Source organism: Leopardus geoffroyi, chromosome C2 (assembly GCF_018350155.1).
Source record: "Leopardus geoffroyi isolate Oge1 chromosome C2, O.geoffroyi_Oge1_pat1.0, whole genome shotgun sequence".
NCBI lineage: Eukaryota > Metazoa > Chordata > Mammalia > Carnivora > Felidae > Leopardus > Leopardus geoffroyi.
This window is the reverse complement of record NC_059333.1, coordinates 98,724,422-98,743,224: the sequence shown is the minus strand read 5'-3', so window position 1 is coordinate 98,743,224 and position 18,803 is coordinate 98,724,422. Positions and strand designations below refer to the sequence as shown.

General features: G+C 36.1%; 1 protein-coding gene across 4 annotated transcripts in view; it reads right to left on the bottom strand.

The window, feature by feature from the left end:
• ZBBX (zinc finger B-box domain containing) overlaps positions 1-18,803 on the bottom strand; it is a 105,014-nt gene that overhangs the window by 12,011 nt on the left and 74,200 nt on the right. For 3 of the 4 annotated variants that reach the window (XR_006718540.1, XR_006718538.1, XM_045503059.1), the window contains exons 12-15: positions 17,516-17,823; positions 14,093-14,246; positions 13,187-13,303; positions 5,667-5,921 (exon numbers count right to left, since the gene is read on the bottom strand). Coding sequence is in view for 1 of the 4 variants with exons in the window: in XM_045503059.1 (XP_045359015.1) it covers positions 5,667-5,921; positions 13,187-13,303; positions 14,093-14,246; positions 17,516-17,823 (834 nt within the window). In the remaining 3 variants the exon portion in view is untranslated. The remainder of the gene's footprint in view (positions 1-5,666; positions 5,922-13,186; positions 13,304-14,092; positions 14,247-17,515; positions 17,824-18,803) is intronic. The other variant, XR_006718539.1, reaches the window with a different exon arrangement.

The following is an 18,803-nucleotide window of genomic DNA, read 5'->3' as shown; positions in this document are numbered from 1 at the left end:
ATCAGTTGCATTTCTATACATAGTAAAAAGATATCGAAAAGAGAAATAAAAAATAACCCCCATTTACAATTTCATCAAAAAGAATAAAGTACCTAGAAATAAATTTAAGGAGGTGAAAGACCTGTATTCTGAAAACTGTAGGATACTTATGGAAGAAGACAGCATAAATAAATGGAAAGATACAACATGCTCATGGATTAGAAGAATAAATACTGCTAAAATGTCCACTCTACCCAAAGCAATCCAAAGATTCAATGCAATCTCCATAAAAATACCAAGGGCATATTTATAAAACTAGAACAAAGAATCCTAAAATTTGTATGGAACCACAAAAGATCCCAGATAGCCAAAGCATCTTGAGAAAAAAGAACAATGCTTCAGGTGTCACACCTTTTGATTTCAAACTACACTACAAAGCATGGAAACAATAGATCAATAGAATAGAACAGAAAGCTTAACATATACATGGTTAATTGAACTATGACAAAAAAGATAAGAATATACAATGGGGAAAAGACAGTCTCTACAATAAATGGTACTGGGCGGACAGCTACACACAGAAGAATGAAACTGCACCACTATCTTATACCACATATAAAAATAGATTAAAAATGGATTAAAGACTTGAATGTAACACCTAAAATCATAAGGCTCATACAAGAAACCATAGGCAGTAAACTCTTTTACACTGGTCTTGGCAATATATTTTTGGACTAGTATCCTCAGGCAAGAGCAAGAAAAGCTAAAATAAACAAATGAGATTATATCAAACTAAATGGCATTTGTACAGCAAAGGATGGGAGAAGAATGGGAGAAGAATATTTGCAAGTCATACAGCCAATAATGGATTAATATTCAAACTACAAAAAGAACTTACACAACTTAGTATCAAAAAAGCAAACAACATGGGTGGCTTAGTCAGTTAATCATCCAGCTCTTAGTTTTGGCTCAGGTCATGATCTCATAGTTGGTGGGATGGAGCCCTGCATCAGGCTCTGTGCTGACAGTGTAGAGCCTGCTTGGAATTCTCTGTCTGCCTCTCTCTCTGCTCCTTTCCCACTCTCTTTCTCATAAACAAACAAACAAACAAACAAACAAACATTTTTTAATTAAAAAAAAAAGCAATTCATTTAAAAAATGAGCAGGCCTGAACAGACATTTCTCCAAGAAGACAAACGGAAGGACAACAATCACATGAAACGAGATGCTCCATATCACTAACCATCAGGTAAAGGCAAACCAAAACCACAATGATATACCACCCATCAGATTGGTTATTATCAAAAAGACAAAAAAAATAACAAGTGTTGGTGGGGACATGGAAAAAAGGAAACCCTCGGACACTGTTGGTAAGAATGTAAATTGGAGCAGCTACTATGGAAAACAATACGGAGGTTCCTCAAAAAAAAGTAAAAATATAACTACTTACAATCCAGCAATTCAATTTCTGGATATTTACCTGAATAAAATGAAAACACCAGTTCAAAGAGATTATCTGCACCACTATGTTCATTGCACCATTATTTACAATAGCCAGGATATAGAAGAAACCTGAGTGTCCATGAATATATGAATGCATAAAGATGTGAGATACACACACACACACACACACACATACACACACCAGAATATTACTCAGCCATAAAAAAAGGAATGAAACCTTGCCATTTACAACAACATGGAGGGCAAATACCACATGATTTCACTTATATGTGGAATCAAAAAAAAACAAAACAAACGCATAAAACAAAACAGAAACAGTTTCATAGATATAGGAAACAAACCGTTGGTTACCAGAGAGGAAAGGAGTGGGAGGAGTGAGCTAAACAGGTGAAGGGGATTAAGAGGTACAAACTTCCAGTTATAAAATAAACAAGTCATAGAGATATAATGTACTGCATAGGGGATATAGTCAATAATATTGTAATAACTGTGTGTGGTGACAGATGGTAAGTGAACTTACTATGGGGATTATTTCATAATGTATAAACACACTGAATCACTATTATGTACCGCTGAAACTAAAAGGTTATGGTAAGTATCACATTTCAATTAAAAATTAATTAATTAAAAACAGCAAAACCAATCTCAAAGATCAAACGTCATGTCAGATGTTAACAAGAAAAAAATTTTTCAATGATCACCTGTTCCTGCGTAGGATCCAATACCAGAAAAAAACAAGCTATAATGAACACCACGGAGACAAGTTTTAAAAATTAGATAGGCACTGTGGACTAGAGTAGAGGATCATATTGTATCAATGTTGATCAATGTTGACCAATGTATTATGATCCTTGAAAGAATGTCCTGTTCATGGGTAACACACACTGACTGATGTATTTTTTTACACTCAAGTATTTTTTTGATCAAGGCTCATAATGTTTATAACCTCCTCTCAAATGATTCACAAAAAAGTACAGTGTGCGTGTGTGTGTGTGTACGTGTATACATATATCCAAATAGCGCAAAAGACAAGTAGTGAACTCAGTAAAGAGTATACAGTAATTCCTTCTACTATTCTCTCTCCTTTTTAAATTTTTTAATATTTATTTTTGAGAGAGAGAGAGAGAGAGAGAGAAGACAGAGCATGAGTGGGGGTGGGGAAGTAAGAGAGGGAGACACAGAACGTGAAGCAGGCTCTAGGCTCTGAGCTGTCAGCACAGAGCCTGATGCGGGGCTTGAACTCATGAACCATGAGATCATGACCTCAGCTGAAGTCAGACACTCAACTGACTGAGCCACCCAAGCGCCCCTCCTTGTACTATTCTTGAAAATTTTCCATAAGTTTATAATACATCAAAGTAAAAATTTACAAAAAGAAACCAAAGAATACCTTTAGAAAGCTAATGTATTAAATCAGTCAATAAAGAATGGATTATAACTGTAGCTGAAAATTAAAATCCCAACGTAGAAGACAAGCTGAAGGTAAAGTAGTAAATGCAAAGGAAAATAAAATTGGTTAAAAGAGTTGACGAAAATGTAAGTAAATACATTGTACAAAGAAGATCCAACACAGACAAAATAGGTTCGTCAGCAGGATAACCCCATATGGAACAGAAAAGCAATTCAAATATACAACAGCAGAAAATATCTCTGAAAATAAGGAGCAATTTTTCTACAGATAGAAAGAGAGCCCACTGCTTTAAGAAATGCTGAATTATTGATATTGAAACACATTCCTGGTCCCGTTATTGAATTTCAAAGATTAAGAAAAAATTCTTCAAACATCCATTCAGGAAAGAAGCCTGTCACATGCAAGAGAGAGAGTGAGGAAAAAAATAAAGGTGACCTCAAACTACTTCATAACAGAATTCAGACACAGATAACAATGAATCAGCATGTACAAGGTTTACAAGAAAAATGCCCCAACTATATTACCTTCAGTCAATTTGCCGTTTAAATATAAAGGAAGCACTCATTCTCAAACATGAAAGAACTTGAGTAATAGAGCTACAATTAAATTCAACCAAACAAAAGTAAATGGAAAAACTGTGCTAAGTACTAACTTGCATCAAAATGAGGCACAGAAGACAGTGGAGAAATGTCTACTAAATGCAGAGGGAAAAAAGTGTGATCCACTAGATTAATCTAGCTAATTTGCCATTCAGCCGTAAAGATGAAACAAATTCTCAAGAATGTCACAATCGAATCTTCTAGAGCTGAATCAAAATAAAAGGCTCAAGGGGTGCCTGGGTGGCTCAGTCGGTTAAGTGTCCAACTTCGGCTTAGGTCATGATCTCACAGTTCATGGGTTTGAACCTCCAGTTGGGCTCTGTGCTGACAGAGCGGAGCCTGGAGCCTGCTTCAGATTCTGTGTCTCCCTCTCTCTCTGCCCCTCCCCTGCTCATGCTCGCTCTCTCTCTCTTTCTCTCTCTCTCTCTCTCTCTGAAAAATAAAATAAAACATTAAAAAATATATTTAAAATAAAGGCTCAAAATTGGAAAGCCAAAATAAAAATGCTGGTACTGATCATCTAATCTTTATGAATTTTCACTAAGAAAAAGGAAATAAAAGGAAACCTTAAAAAAATGAAAAATTGTAACTATAATAGCAATATATTCAATAGTATTTATAATCACACGTGGCTAAAAAACACAACAAATAAGTCCTCATCCTTATTATAGGGATTTCATCATTATTGTATAAAACTAAATCATAGATAATTATAAATGGTCTTGATTGCTTACTATTCCTTTTTTACCTTTTTCTTAATTTTTAAAGGGATATTTACACAAAAGTACAAGACAGACTATATAAAATTGACAATATCGCACTGTTTCTTGTCTACAAAAAGCAATTTCATATAGTTCAACTTAATATTTTTGTGATGAAAAAATACCTGAAATCTATAATTTCCATTAGTTTCATTTCTATTTATCTTTTGTTTAATTGAGTAAATATGTAACCATTTAAAAATACGTGGAGCCTAAATTTATTTTTTATAAAATGACTACTTCTTTCCTTCAATCTATTCATCCTTCTAACTATGTATTTTTATATGTATACTCATGACACAAGCAGATGTTTAAAATATTAATATTTGCTCATCAAATAAGATGGTTGTTTTCATATTAAGGATTTCATATTAAGGATTAAGGATTAAGATGTTGTGAGGATTTTGGCTTCCCTTTTAGTATTTTTTGGTATTTCTTGAATTTTTCAAAGCCAAGATATGTTCTTTTTATGCAAATAGAAAAGTTTTTATTCTGAGGTGAACAGAGGAGGATATCGCTAAAAACCAACCAACCAAACAAACAAACACAAAACCAAAAAGCAAGCACATGTGGAAGTTTCTGGCCTGCTTCTTGGATGTGCGGCAGGAACAACTGCATGAACAACTTCCTGATAAAAAGAGGACTGATTCCCCTGCGGTCTTTTACTGAACCAGACCCTTGTATGTTCACGAATATGGTTATGATTTGCTAGACTACAATCACTGAGATTTTAGGAAAGGGAATGCAGAAGTCTAATTTCTCCTCAAACTGGTATGCCAATCAGCAGCACTGGCATCAAATGGGTACTGGTCAGATGTGCAGAATCCTGGTCCCCATCCCAGAATCTGCATTTCAGTGCATTGGCACTGAAGCTTGCCAAATACTGCTTTAAAAGATCTAACAGCTCAATCCTCCAACAAGGGTGTTGGGCAGTAGCTTTAATAAAGCTACAGAGATTAGCCACTTAGCAGGTTTGTAGAAAGAAGAAAAAAAATATATTTCGTCCACATGAAGTTCCTTATGCCACATTTTTTTTTAAACAGAGACAGAGCATGAGCAGAGGAGGGGCAGAGAGAGAGGGAGACACAGAATTTGAAGCAGGCTCCAGGCTCTGAGCTGTCAGCACAGAGCTCAACGCGGGGCTTGAACTCATGAACCACAAAATCGACCTGAGCCGAAGTTGGACACGTAACCAACTGAGCCACCCAGGAGCCCCTCCTTATTCCATTTTAACTGTGTATTATGTAGGCTAAGGGGGCCACCTCTGGGGTGGGCATCCACCCATTTGGGAACATTCTCAGGGAGATGTCAGGGGATATCCAAGGAAACAAATACAAAGGTTAACAGTTATATGAGGGAAAAAGGGAAAGCCTTGTTTTCTTGGAGGATGTTATAAAGAATCAAGCAGAAGGCAGAGTTAACATTGTCTACAGTAAGAAAAAATAGCATTACCTGCAAGATTTCCCAGCACATTTAATTCTTTTTCCAAATTGTCTAAGGTTTGCTGATCAGCAGTGTCATCTAAGAAAGGCTCAGTGTGGTCAGTAATATCAATGTATTCAATTTCTGAAATTTCAGAAGCAGCTCTAGATAACGATCGAACAGCTGCACTTCTTGATCGAGGATGGGAGAAGAGGCAACCGGAGCTTTTTTTCACAGAGTTGGAAAGGGGTATATGTGCTGTTGAAGGTCTCTGTGATATCGCCCCTAAAATGAAAAATAAAAAAAATTTTAATCAACTGTTCTAAAATTTCTGAATGAATGCTTAAAGATACAAAATACCATCCCTTTGAACCTAGAGCAGTTAATGCCAAGTTACTTTCCCTACATCATAAAGAACACTTTGGGGTTATTTTGCTCTTTTTTTTTTTTCTTACACTCAGAAAAAGACAAGTTAATTTTAATATTAACTGAAGCAAAACTTCTGTGAACCAAGTCAATTCCAGAACAATTCAATATCCAATTTTATAATCTACCCGATAGCCATCCAAACTGTGCCGTTTTTTTATTCTTTTTTTAAATATGTGCCCTGTTTCTTAAATTCTAGGATTATACCAAACTCTGCCTTTTAAGAGAAAAAAAAAAAACCCATAGAATAGACATGGTACCACTTCCTAGTGAACCTAGTGAATTTTATTTGATGGTGCTTAACATTCTTCTACTAAAACAAATATGGACACAAAATATTAGTATGAAAATGCTTTTAGAAAAATTTGGGCTTTAAAGAAATTGAGATCATATTTCTTATTTTCCTAAATATGAGTTCACTCTCTGTTGCTTTATAGGGCAATTAGTAGAAAAGTTCCAGAAACATAGATCTACCTCAGGTAATTAACTTTGTTCCACTAAGGCAGTCACAACTTTGTCCTGACCTATTTCAAAAGCTGATTTAGTTGGTTTCTTCAACATGTGTGTTTCTTTCATAGTAAGAAAAAAATCCTTTTAAATCTTACACTAATATAAATTAATTATAGATAGATACTATAGATATAGAGATATCTATAGATACATATATCTATAGATATCTATACATATAGATACATACAGATATATATAAATATAGATATAAATAGATACAAATATAAATAGCATATATATATATAGGCACATATCTATATCTATGTATAGATACATAGATGTAGACAGATATAGATATCTTTTGGTACTGCTCACAAGATTCTTTAATGAAGGCCAAGGGAATATTCAAAGTACAAATTTAGAAACTCATAGTGCAGGTATATTTTTATACGTAATGAATCACTATTTAGATTTAAATAAATATATTTATGTTAAATATAAATAATTTATAAGATAACCTTGTATTCCCTTAATACAAATTGGTTTTGGGTAAAAATTGGGTTCTTTAAAGAAGTGCTATTATCATTATCATGAAAATCATGATTTGACTGAACATATGCCATTATAACATTATTTCCACTCGAGTCAAAGGAAAATGTAAGATTCAGAAGAGTAACTACAGGTAGTTGCCATGTATTAAACATTTACTGACTACTGAGTTTGTCTTCTTCTTAAACTTAAAAATCTACTTGGAATGTAGCTAGTACCCTAAGAAGCATCCTAATGCAGTATGTCATTATATAAGCAATTAAAACTGACTAAGGTAAGTCCCAAAGGGCACCAATTTTAATGAACATTTCAGAAATCAATTTTGAAAACATTTTTTGTTGGAATGAAATTATGAATAAATTAAAATAAGATTCTGACCTTTTTGTGTCTATGCACACAGAGACAATTCTGAAGAAAATGTATTGACAAAAGTGTGTTTATGTTTTAAGACAAATAAATGGAAATATCCCTGTGGATTACTTTAATGACTAGAATTTGGAAATAATTTCCTCTATTACCTATAATCCATAAAAGTACATAATACATAAAGTACACAAATACAAAACAATACATAATACAAACAAAAAAGCAAACTTGCCATTCCTTTTTAAGAAAGCAGTAGTAAGAATGGCAATCATGGAAGCACAGGCCAATGAGCATAAAGTAATTCAACTGTATGCACTGAAACTTCTACATCTATGGAGAAACTCCACCTTCCTATCTATATTGTGCTGTGTCCCAGTCAAGTAAAATTCAGAGGAATGAAGAATTCTGATTAAAATAAAACAAATAGGGTTGCCTGGGTAGCTCAGTTGTTTAAGCATCCAACTTCAGCTCAGGTCATGATCTCACGGGTTTGTGAGTTGGAGCTCTGTGTGAGGCTCTATGCTGACAACTCAGAGCCTGGAGCCTGCTTCAGATTCTATGTCTCGTCTCCCTCTCTCTGCCCCTCCCTCACTTGCACTGTGTGTGTGTGTGTGTGTGTGTGTGTGTGTGTCTCAAAAATAAATAAACATTAAAAATTAAATAAAATCAATGGAAGATGTTACGAGGAAAAACTGGACTTCTGCCAACACAGGTAAATGTGAGTTGAAAAAATTTAGCATAACGTAGATGCCCTTCAGAAAATTCAGAAGAACACAAACATTTGCCAAACTCTTGTAACAACATCTGGTTGCCACAGTATTAGAAGTTAATTGATGCCAACTGAGAAAACAAAAAGTACACTGGGAGTGGGTCAGATTTATGCTTAGCACGCAGCAAACAGACAATTTTTTCCAAGGGAAAATATGTTTAAAGTGTAATTTAAAGTACCTGAAACACAGTGACAGAGGAAGTTTCAATCTGATCCTTAATTTTATTCCTTTTTTGTTGTTGTTTATTTAGGTGAGTACATCATTCTTTCCACAAGCTTATTAACATACAAGCTTATTAATGTTATTGCCAGGGTTAAGATTTGAGACACCGTTAAGACTGGCACTAACGATGGGGTGACCAGGAGGTTCAGTCACTTAAGCGTCCAACTCTTGGTTTCAACTCAGGTAATGATTTCACACTTTGTGAGTTCAACCCCTGCATCAGGCTCCGCACTGACAGCGCAGAGCCTGCTTGGGATTCTCCCTCTCCCTCTCTCTTTGCCCCTCCCTCACTTGCTCTCTCTGTGTCTCTCTCTCTCAAAATAAACAAATAAACTTAAAAAGAAAAAAGACTGGCACCAATGAAAAATGCCATGATTGAAAGGATCATTCCATGATTTCTTTTAAAGTCTAGTTTGTAGATTACACACATCAGGAATTCCTTTTTGAAGCAACTTGTGCCATTACTGGCAGTGTAATCTTAGGAAACTAGAAATTTCCACTGACCACAGTTATACTCTAAAAATAACTAGAGAAATTGTCCTTGGTATTAGCGAAAGAATATACATGCTGTATGATCGCTAATGAGACCAGGCCAAATATTGGAAAGATAAAAGAGAAGGATGCTTTGTGCTCTATCAAAGGGCATAAGAATGCTGACACGGATATGAAAGCATGAATCACTCACTGAAAAGTATTTAACCAATAATTGTCATTGTTATTCTAAATTAAAACATTAGAACTTGATGAAACATAAGTAGAGCAACACGATTTCTGTATAGTGTTTCAATTACAAATAACATCTGAGCAAAGAGCTACTATTTTATTCCCAAATAAAGTGTGCAAAACATCATTGTCTTTTGATATTCTTGTTCCACTGTGTAAATTACTAAGAATTTATACATAAAATATAAAAATGTATTTTCTACAAGTTCTCACACCTATGCGTACATTTTATTTAGCAGCATGGGTTAATAGAAAGAAGGCTAAAGTGGGAAGCACTTGTCTAATCTCACTCAATTAGAAATCACCTTGTGACCTGAGATATGCAAATGCATATTTCACCTGAAAATTTAGGAGTTGGACAGAATGATGTCCTAAATCCCCTCTAACTCCGAGAACCTATGAATTAATACCTAATCTAATTAAATTACAAAATCTTTTGTCAAATCCTAAAACTGCCAGGCACTGTGTCAGGATCAGAGGACTCAAAATTGAAGGAGACACTGCTCCTACCCTCCAGTTGTACTCCAGACTAACACATAGTCCTGCTATGCTGCTTTGTTCATGCAGACACACTTCCTGAGAGCTGACAAAATGCCAGGCTGTGTTCTATCGCTGAGGATACACCAATGAAAAGGACAGGGTAGGTCCTTGCTTTATTTCCAACCAAACATAGGATGAGCAGAAAATTAACAAGTAAAATGATTTCACCTAGTAATAGGTTCTAGGAGAAGGACAAAAGAAGGCAAACGTGATTGGGGGTCTCAAGAGATTAGGTAAAGGGGGGTTCAGAAGGCCTCTCTAAGGAGGCAGCATCTGGGCTGAGATGGAAAAATGAGAAAGAGTCAGTCATATGAAAAAGGGGGTGAAGTTGGAGAAAGAGGCTGCGGACCATCCCAGGTTAGATGGGAGAGCAAATTCCGAAGCTAACAAGCAAGAAAGAGCGTGGCCTGTGTGAGAACAAAAAGAGAGCCAGCGTAGCTGCATTGTGGGAGAAGACGTGGTTAGGGGAGACAGACAGGACCAACTCAGTGCTGCTGTGTGATGTCTGGTAAGAAACAATTTTGTCCTGCTGTCTATGAAACTATAAGATGCTTTTAAGCAGGAGATTGACAAGATGCAATTTATGATGTAAGTTTACAGAAAATGTGATCAGCTCCCTCTAAACTATAAACAATTTTATGACTATAAACAATTCACCCACTGACTATAAACAGTAGAATTTGATGGAAATTAATTATGGAAACTTGTTTTCAGGAAAGGCAAAAAGTTAAATTGAGAGACAAATGAGGGATGATGGACAACTGGCTTGGGCTCATCTTGGGCAACAGCGGTAGAAGCGGTGAGATTCAGGATCAGTATTAGAGCTGAAATCAGCAAGCTCTAGGGATGAAGAGGCTGTGGTGGCTAGACGGAGGCAAGATGGCTCCTGACCTGGACACTTCCTGATGCTTATATGGTTGTGCGGAGACAAGAAGATGGGGTGGGGGAGGAGGAGGTCTGGGCAGGGGCAGGGGATGATCAGTGGGCTTGCTGCTAAACACCGCTGTATTTCACAGCTATCAGAGTTTTACGTTCACAAACTTAAAAATCTTACAGAAGAATTCCTTTATACGTTGGCATCAGTTTAGAAAATATGATTTTGGTAATTCATAGCATAGCCAAGAAATTTTTAGTTTTATTTCAGCCTACTGCTTCTGTTCAGAAAGTCATTTCCCTCCGCCCCTAACTGGTAAATCTTATTCATTTTTTAAGATTCAGCTGAAATGTCACCTAGTCCCTAACCCTTTGGTGATCTACCCTTTTCAACGGCAAAGCAATTACTTTACCATCTCTATTCCTAAAAGGCTGCACATGTACTACCTCTATCATAACCGATCACATATGCTATTATTAATTGCCTGTTGGTCTCCAAAAGTATGTTACCCGCAGTCCTTTTATAAGATGTGTACTTTATATGCGGTCATTTATGTGTTTACGTTTCTGTATAGCAGTTTCCCTCAGTATGGGTTTTGGACTGTGTACATCAGCATAACATGGAATTGTTGATAAAATAAGTGCAAATTCCTAGGCCTTATCTCAGCTTTAATAAATCAGAATCTTAAGAATGAGGTCGAGGGGCCCCTGGGTGGCCCAGTCGGTTAGGCGTCCGACTTTGGCCCAAGTCATGCTCTGTCTCATGGTTCATGGGTTCAAGCTCCGTATCTGGCTCTGTGCTGACAGAGCCTGGAGCCTGCTTTGGATTCTGTGTCTTCCTCTCTCTTTGCCCCTCCTCATCTTGTGCTCTGTCTCTCAAAAATAAATGTTAAAAGAATTTAAAAAAAAAGAATGAGGTCAAGAAATCCATATTACAAGAGGTTTCCCAGGTGATCACGTTCAAACTAACATTTGAGAACCTCTGCACTAGACTCTAAGCTCTTGGACTGCAGGGACCAGGGTATATTTTGTATCACCAGTATCTGGCAGTGTCTGGCCTAAAGTAAGTACTCCTGCAAATGTTTTTGATAGTAAATTATTGATTTCAACAGATCACTCCAAATTGATACTTAAAGGCATTTGGCTACTTATTTACAAAGATTTGTCTTGGTAACAAATTCCTCATAGCATGCATGTGAATTTGTTAAAACAGTTCCTTTGACTGCCTCAGAAGGAAGCAACTAGAATTTTTGAAGCTGCTCAAGGCTTTGGTGTGAGAATAGGTACCTAATTACAGAGCCAGAAAAAACATTTGTCATAAATGGATGGTTTTTCCACAAAAAAACAAACCCAAAACAACTTTTAAATCTGACAGAGTCTCAACATAAGTGCATATGAAAAGGATCTAAGCTAGCCAAGGAGTTTTAGTCATAGGATTTAGGGCAAGAGAGGCATATCGATTTTGCATTTTTGGACAAATCACGTGTAATTAAATTTCTGGCTCGAAGATGGCCTCAAAAGAAGGTAAATAACCCATTTTGTTCCTCCCAAACCTGTGAGCCCCCAAAAATGAGGAAACATGACTCATGCAACTCTTTTCCCTCAGGGCCCGGCTTCATGCCAACATACTCAACACATGTCTATAGAAAGTGTCTTAATTCATCAGTCATCGACAGCAACTACACATGACATTCAGCCTAAAGCAAACTTATTGCAGCAGGTATTACTGGATGCCAATAATGAGCTAATAAAACTACTGATTTTAATGATGTCAAAATTCTCTGCATACACGCCCTAGGAAAATATTACCATGACACTCAACACGTCAAAAGAGTTATCCTATAGACAATCTTGCGGTTATTTTGGTTAGAGAATGGAGTTGAACTGAAATCAAGATTCCAGGGTTAACACATTCAGCACTAGGTTTAGAACACAGGTATCTTAACTACAGCTACAAGCAGCAATCTTAACTTAAACCATTCCTTTCACAAATGGCTGTGTCCGATCATAGTATGAACTAAGTGGGGTGCCTGCGTGGCTCAGACAGTTAAGCATCCGACTCTTGGTTTTGGCTCAGGTCATGATCTCATGACTCACGAGTTCGAGCCCCACACCAGGCTCTGCACAACCTGTGAAAAGCCTGCTTGGAATTATGTCTCCCTCGCTCTCTGTACCATCCCTGCTTGTGCTCTGTCTCTCTGACTCAAAAATAAATACATGTTTAAAAATAACAATAATAATATGAACCAAGTGAATGATATGCAAAATCTAGTATAAATACAGTTATACAGTTTCCTGAGAGTGTAACAAAACCAAGTATGTATTTTACAAGGATTGCTCAAAATACACAACATACCCTGAGCTGCACTTAAAAAAATATTATTCACTAATACATTGTTACAAAAATAACTAAAGTTAACTCATGTCTTTGAGAAGAATCAGGACCACTCTTGGTTTTTTGGTTTTGGAGACAAAATGTAAGACAGCCACTTAAAACGAATAAGTTTACATTAGGAAACTGCAAAGACGAATTTTCAGGTACCTAGTAAAGTGCTGAGACAAACTAAAAAAAAACAAAAACAAAAACAGTGAGTCATCAACATGGCGCTGTGGCCTTCAGGCTGTCCTTACCCCTCTTTCGCTGTGTTCTGCTCGTGGACAGGTTCTGGGCAGTCTGCACAACACCCAAGACAACTGCGTGATCAGCCGAGGCACTTATGCTGTGGCCTGGCATCCACTCTCGGTCTCCTGATATGGGAAAATGGTAAACTAATTTCAATATTGAAAAGGAGGAAAATTCATGTTATTGCTTTATTTTATTTATTGTCTTCCTGGATAATATTTAGCTAAGCAAGGACCATTCATAACAGTGAGGCATATATTATAAGTGACAGAATCTTATAATGATACAATAAACAACATTAGATTTGCATAGCTTAACAAAAAGAAGCAAACTCTAAATTGCAAACATATTAGGCACACGCGCGCGCGCGCGCACACACACACACACACGCACGCTTGAATAGAAACAAATATTTTTTCCAGTATGTAACAAGATAACTTAAAATATAACAGTTTCTACATGAATAAATACATTTGAATTCTTAGGAAACCTAAGAATATTGGTAACTTTCAGAAGGAAACTACAGATATGTCTCAGAAATCTCACAGAATCTGAGATTTGGAGATTTGCTTTTAAGATGGTATTTAGGAATCATCATACAATACTTAACAGTTAATGAAGTGATTCAAAGAATTTCTCTTTCACTATTTAGTAAGGGCTACATTCTAAATTCTAAAAATAACCTTTCCTCAACCTCATTATAGTTATGTCCTCTCACATTCTGATAATGGCCTCAAACACAAATATGCAGCAACTCACACAGGGTTAATAATTTCAACTGGAGAAGAAAATGACTTTATTCATTGAACAGAATTACCCAGTATTTCCCAAAATGAGGATGAACTATTTTAAAAAAAGTGTCATAAAACCGTTAGGTTGGTCCACAGGCCATCTGATTTCGTGTCTGAATTTACCTGCAGTTGTAATCCTAGTACTGGAATAGCTGCATTCTAAGCTATGAGAAGGAAGTAAGTTGAGTCTCTCATTTTTATCAAAAACAAAGAATCTTTCAAGTCCTTGATATTGTTCAGTTATAGGCTTACTTCTGAGGGCTATTTCTCGTAACAACTAGGAAACAAAATATTCAACAAAATTAAGTTTGCTTTATCTCATCAACACAAAGCAGCACATTCATTCATTGAGCACCTACTTCATTCTTGGTACAGATTCCATGCCCATCAAATTTAGGGTCTAGTAGTGAAGACATAGACAATAACACAACATTTATATATAGTAAAAGTTGTGAAAAACATCTAAACCACGACATAGTAATTATCTGAAAGTTCCACTGATCCAAGGAAGACAGAAGTTCACAAAACAAAATAAAGGGTTTTTTTTTCTCCTTTCTTATATTTTCTTCCCTTAGTGTCCTCATGTATACGTTATTCTGGAAAACAGAATGCCCCCTATATGCTGTGCTTTTGCATTAGTATCTTTGCGTGTACAGAAACTAATTTCAAAGATGAAAGCAGAATACTGAGGAAATAAATCTGGTCATAGACAAAATCTAAGTTAACAAAATACTTATTGTGAAGCAGATATGCATGTAGGAAACTGAGGTAAGAGCGAGCAAAGTAACTTGAGAAGTTTATACAGCTAGAAATTAGCAGAATTAGGTTCTGGCTGAATTGAAGCCTGGGATTATTCCCCCGCCCTATGAATTCATTTTACGACATGCTTTCATTCTAGGAAAGAATATTAATGGGACTAAAACATACATGAGTTTAGTTAAGAAACAGATTAGAGATTCAGAAGTGAGACTCTAGATGGGCTTAAAATATAATCGGAGTGCTCTCAGTATTTAACAACTCCCTAAAGGATCTAATTAATGCCCAAGCACAGCCTGTTTGAAGGGAGTAAACAACACAAAATGTATTATAACGTTATCCAAATTTATAAGTCGTATAAATAACAAAATATTACAAAACAAAGATAGTGACCGATGAAGCATCTCCTTCAAAGACAAGTCCAAGTTGGCTCTGCTCATGACATCTTCCCTGGCCCTCCCAGACACTGATTACCAGTTTACAGCACCCTTCAGCTTTAGTGCAGCTCTTAATTGGATTAGACAACTGCCACTCTGGAACCATTTTTTTAAAGCACCAGTTACCAGATAAGAACAAAGAAAGGGGGGTTGCTTGCTTGTTTCCCAAACTCAGAGAGTTCACTACTGGTGGTTTCCAAGCCAGAACCAAGAGCTCCCAACTAGACCTTGTTCTTCCTGGCACCCTATCCTACCCCACTGCTGCTGCCCTACAACTTGGTACTTCATTCCATAGATTCCACCTTTATGAAGGACTCAATATCTGAAAACCGAAGTGCAGATTCAACTATCTTGCACCCAAGTGGAAGTCAAGAAATTCTACTGCTAAAAACTGCCCCTATTGCTCACTCTTAAGTTTTCGACTCCAGCAAAAAAAATTTTAAAGTAGTCTCTTTAAGTAGCTTAAGGAATGGTTTCTACTAGAGCAGGAAGAAAAATTAAAACAGTTCGTATCTAGTCATCAGGGATGAAAATAAAGTTGATTCTACCACTGTGTATAAGGCACCATTCTCTATGACATGATCATTTACCAGTTTTGTTTTTTTTTTTTTTTACCAATGTAGTATAAGGGATAAAAACACGAGTGGTAGCTTTTTAACATTTCAATTTTAATTATGAAATACTTTAAATATGTAGATATGTAATAGAACATGACTTGATCACACAGTTTAATATCAGTAATTTAAAATTTTGCTTTAGCTATCCATACCAAAAAAATCAGTCTTTAGAGTTAATTGTATTATTGCAAAAAATATTTCAAAAAATATTGACCTAACTCTAGGTGTCCTTTTATATTTAAATTTTAATCTCATATTTTCGAGATGTATCCACGTAAATAAAAACAGTTCTATTTCATTCATTTTAACTGCTAGATTGCTTTCCATTATACAAATTACCACAGATTACATATCTGTGAGTTTGGACCAGATGCCTTTTATTAGGTTACGGAAGACAAGGTCTCCCCCTGGGGCAAAGATCAGGCAGGCTTGCACCCAGTATACAAGAACTGGGGTCCATATGCTCAGGATTCCTCTCCCATAGCATAGGACACTGCATATGCAGGTGGACATCAGAAAATTAGAGTTCTGTTGCAGAAATTCACTCTATGATTGTTTTTCCTCATTGTGGGAGGTGGAAGAAACGCTCATCTGTGATGAAGCTTTACTTTTGAGAATCTATTATTGGCTAAATTGTGGGAATGGCTTCTAGAAGGGAATGGATTTCTTTTGGCAGACATATGAGGGCATCAATAGACACGGATTAAAATTAATGTTAATTTGTTGACTTGGGGCTTCTAAGTAAGAAATGTATACTTAAACTGTAAACCTACACTCAAAGAAAGCCCAAGATTTCTGTTTTTCAGGGAAGATATTTCTGGACCTGGCCCAGATCCTCTGCAGAAATCAGTTGCCCTTTATCTTGTTGCATCTGTGAGTACATCTCCCAGGGTAGTCCTTCGGTGACTGAGGAGACTTCTAGGGATTACAAGTTTTTGCAAAGATCTCAGCCCAGTTTTGCACTTCAGCAGGGAAGAAGGCCCATCACAAAGTGGGCACAAAAATCCAATCCCCCCAGCAGAAGTGGCAGCAGCTCAACATTCCTTCTTCTATGTTGTTGGTCCCCCCGCTTCAGTTTAGGCACCGCAGAGATTCATTTCAAATGACTTTGAAGGGTTGTTCAAATATCTGACTTGCCTAATTTCCAAAAAATGTATTAGGTAATCATGATTACCTAAGATTTTTAATATATAGAACAGAAATTCAAATACAGTTTCAAAACTTGGCAATAATGCAACAATGAGCTACTTTACTTTTCCTCTAAGATGAAATGAAAACTAAACCCATATATCTTTATTAGCCATGTTTTTGAAGGAATTACCTTTAAAACCTTATACTTACATTAAGCCACAAAAACTGGTTCTATCTACATATCTGCATTTAATTCATTTAAACCCGGGACTATACAGTAAAAAGCTAGAAAGGATTTCTTGTCCTAAATTATTCATGATAATAAATTTCATTTAGGAAAGTAACAGCTCTCTTACTATGGTGCATGAGGTGGGCCTTAGAGTGTTATTTGTCATAGAAAACCCGTTTGTTATCATGGCATTTACCATATTAGAATTTGTCCTGTAAGTAATTAGCATTCTTTCCCATATGAGTCATTCTTCAACTATCTCATGATAATATAAGGTAGCACATTGTAACTTCAATAGGTAGTAATGTTTAAGAATGTATTGTCTTATGACATTTCTTACAGCATTTTTAATATAATAAACATAATAGAGACTTACCAGTGGTGACTCTGTAGTTTTAGAATCTTCAGGGTTTGGCCTCTCATGCAGATTGCTAAATTCCAAGGATTCTTTGATGTCCTGAGATAATTGCTCCTTAATGGAAGGTTTTTCTAAACCTATACTTGGCAAAGAATCCTTGCTCTCAAGTGATATGCAGGAATCATCAGACTTTTGATTACTTTCCATATCTATAGTTTTCTCCTTGAAATTTCTTTCAAAAAAGCTGCTTTCCCCTAACTTTTCAGTGGCAGGAGAATAAACATCAGGATCCACAAAGGTGTCAAATTTTGTATCTGAAGTTACTGCTGTTGAAAACAATTATTTACGAAGTTAAATAAATTGATTAAACTGTCAATAAATGAAAACTTCTATGGTGTAAACTCTTATCAATAAGCACTATTTTGTCAACATCTCTTTACTGACATATCAGTGCTAAAATACTTTTACTCTGCTTATGTTCATGAATGATAATCATAATTTACTGATACATTCAAACCTTGATGAGCTAGACTAATGGAAGGAGGCATGATTTTATTTTGTAATGAAATTTTGAAATTGATGCACATTTTTATTTCAGCCTGTGGCTCAATTCCCACTTTCCTACATCCTCTCTCAGCCAAGTTTTACAATAGCAATTTATGAAAAATAATACAGAGAGAACCTTATTTCCACATTTTGCTTCTCTTCCTTAGAATGGTTAGTGATAAGGTGAGGGCAAAGGGAAATGTGCCAGATGCAAGAGTAGTACCAGTTAGGGGACAAAAAAACCTTTAAGCTGGGACACCTGCCTCTGGAAAGCTACAAAATGAGCAAGATTATATTAGTCACCACCTCATTATGTCTGCTTTAAGTAAACGACTTGGTTTAGAGCATTGGTTTTCAACCTGGGTGCACAATGGAAGCATCTGAAGGTACTCTTTAAAATTGTCAATGTATGGACCTGACCCCAACCAATTAAATCGGACACTGGGAGTGGCACTGTTTCTGTCTCCCCCCATCCCACCCCCACCCTGCCAAATTCTTCAGGTGATCATAATGTGCAGCCAGGACTGTGAAACACTGGTCTAAATTTTATGAAAAATAAAAATTATTTAATAATTTTTATATCATACTGCATTCATTTTAAATAAAAATATGTATATCATTATCCAGATTGAATATAGCTTCATCTGATTGTCCCTATACTCTTTCCAATATAAATATCTTATCTCTATAAATAGATGGTATAAAATAGTAAAGGCTATGACTAAAATACTCTCCAGTGATGTAAATTCTGCCTTGCTGC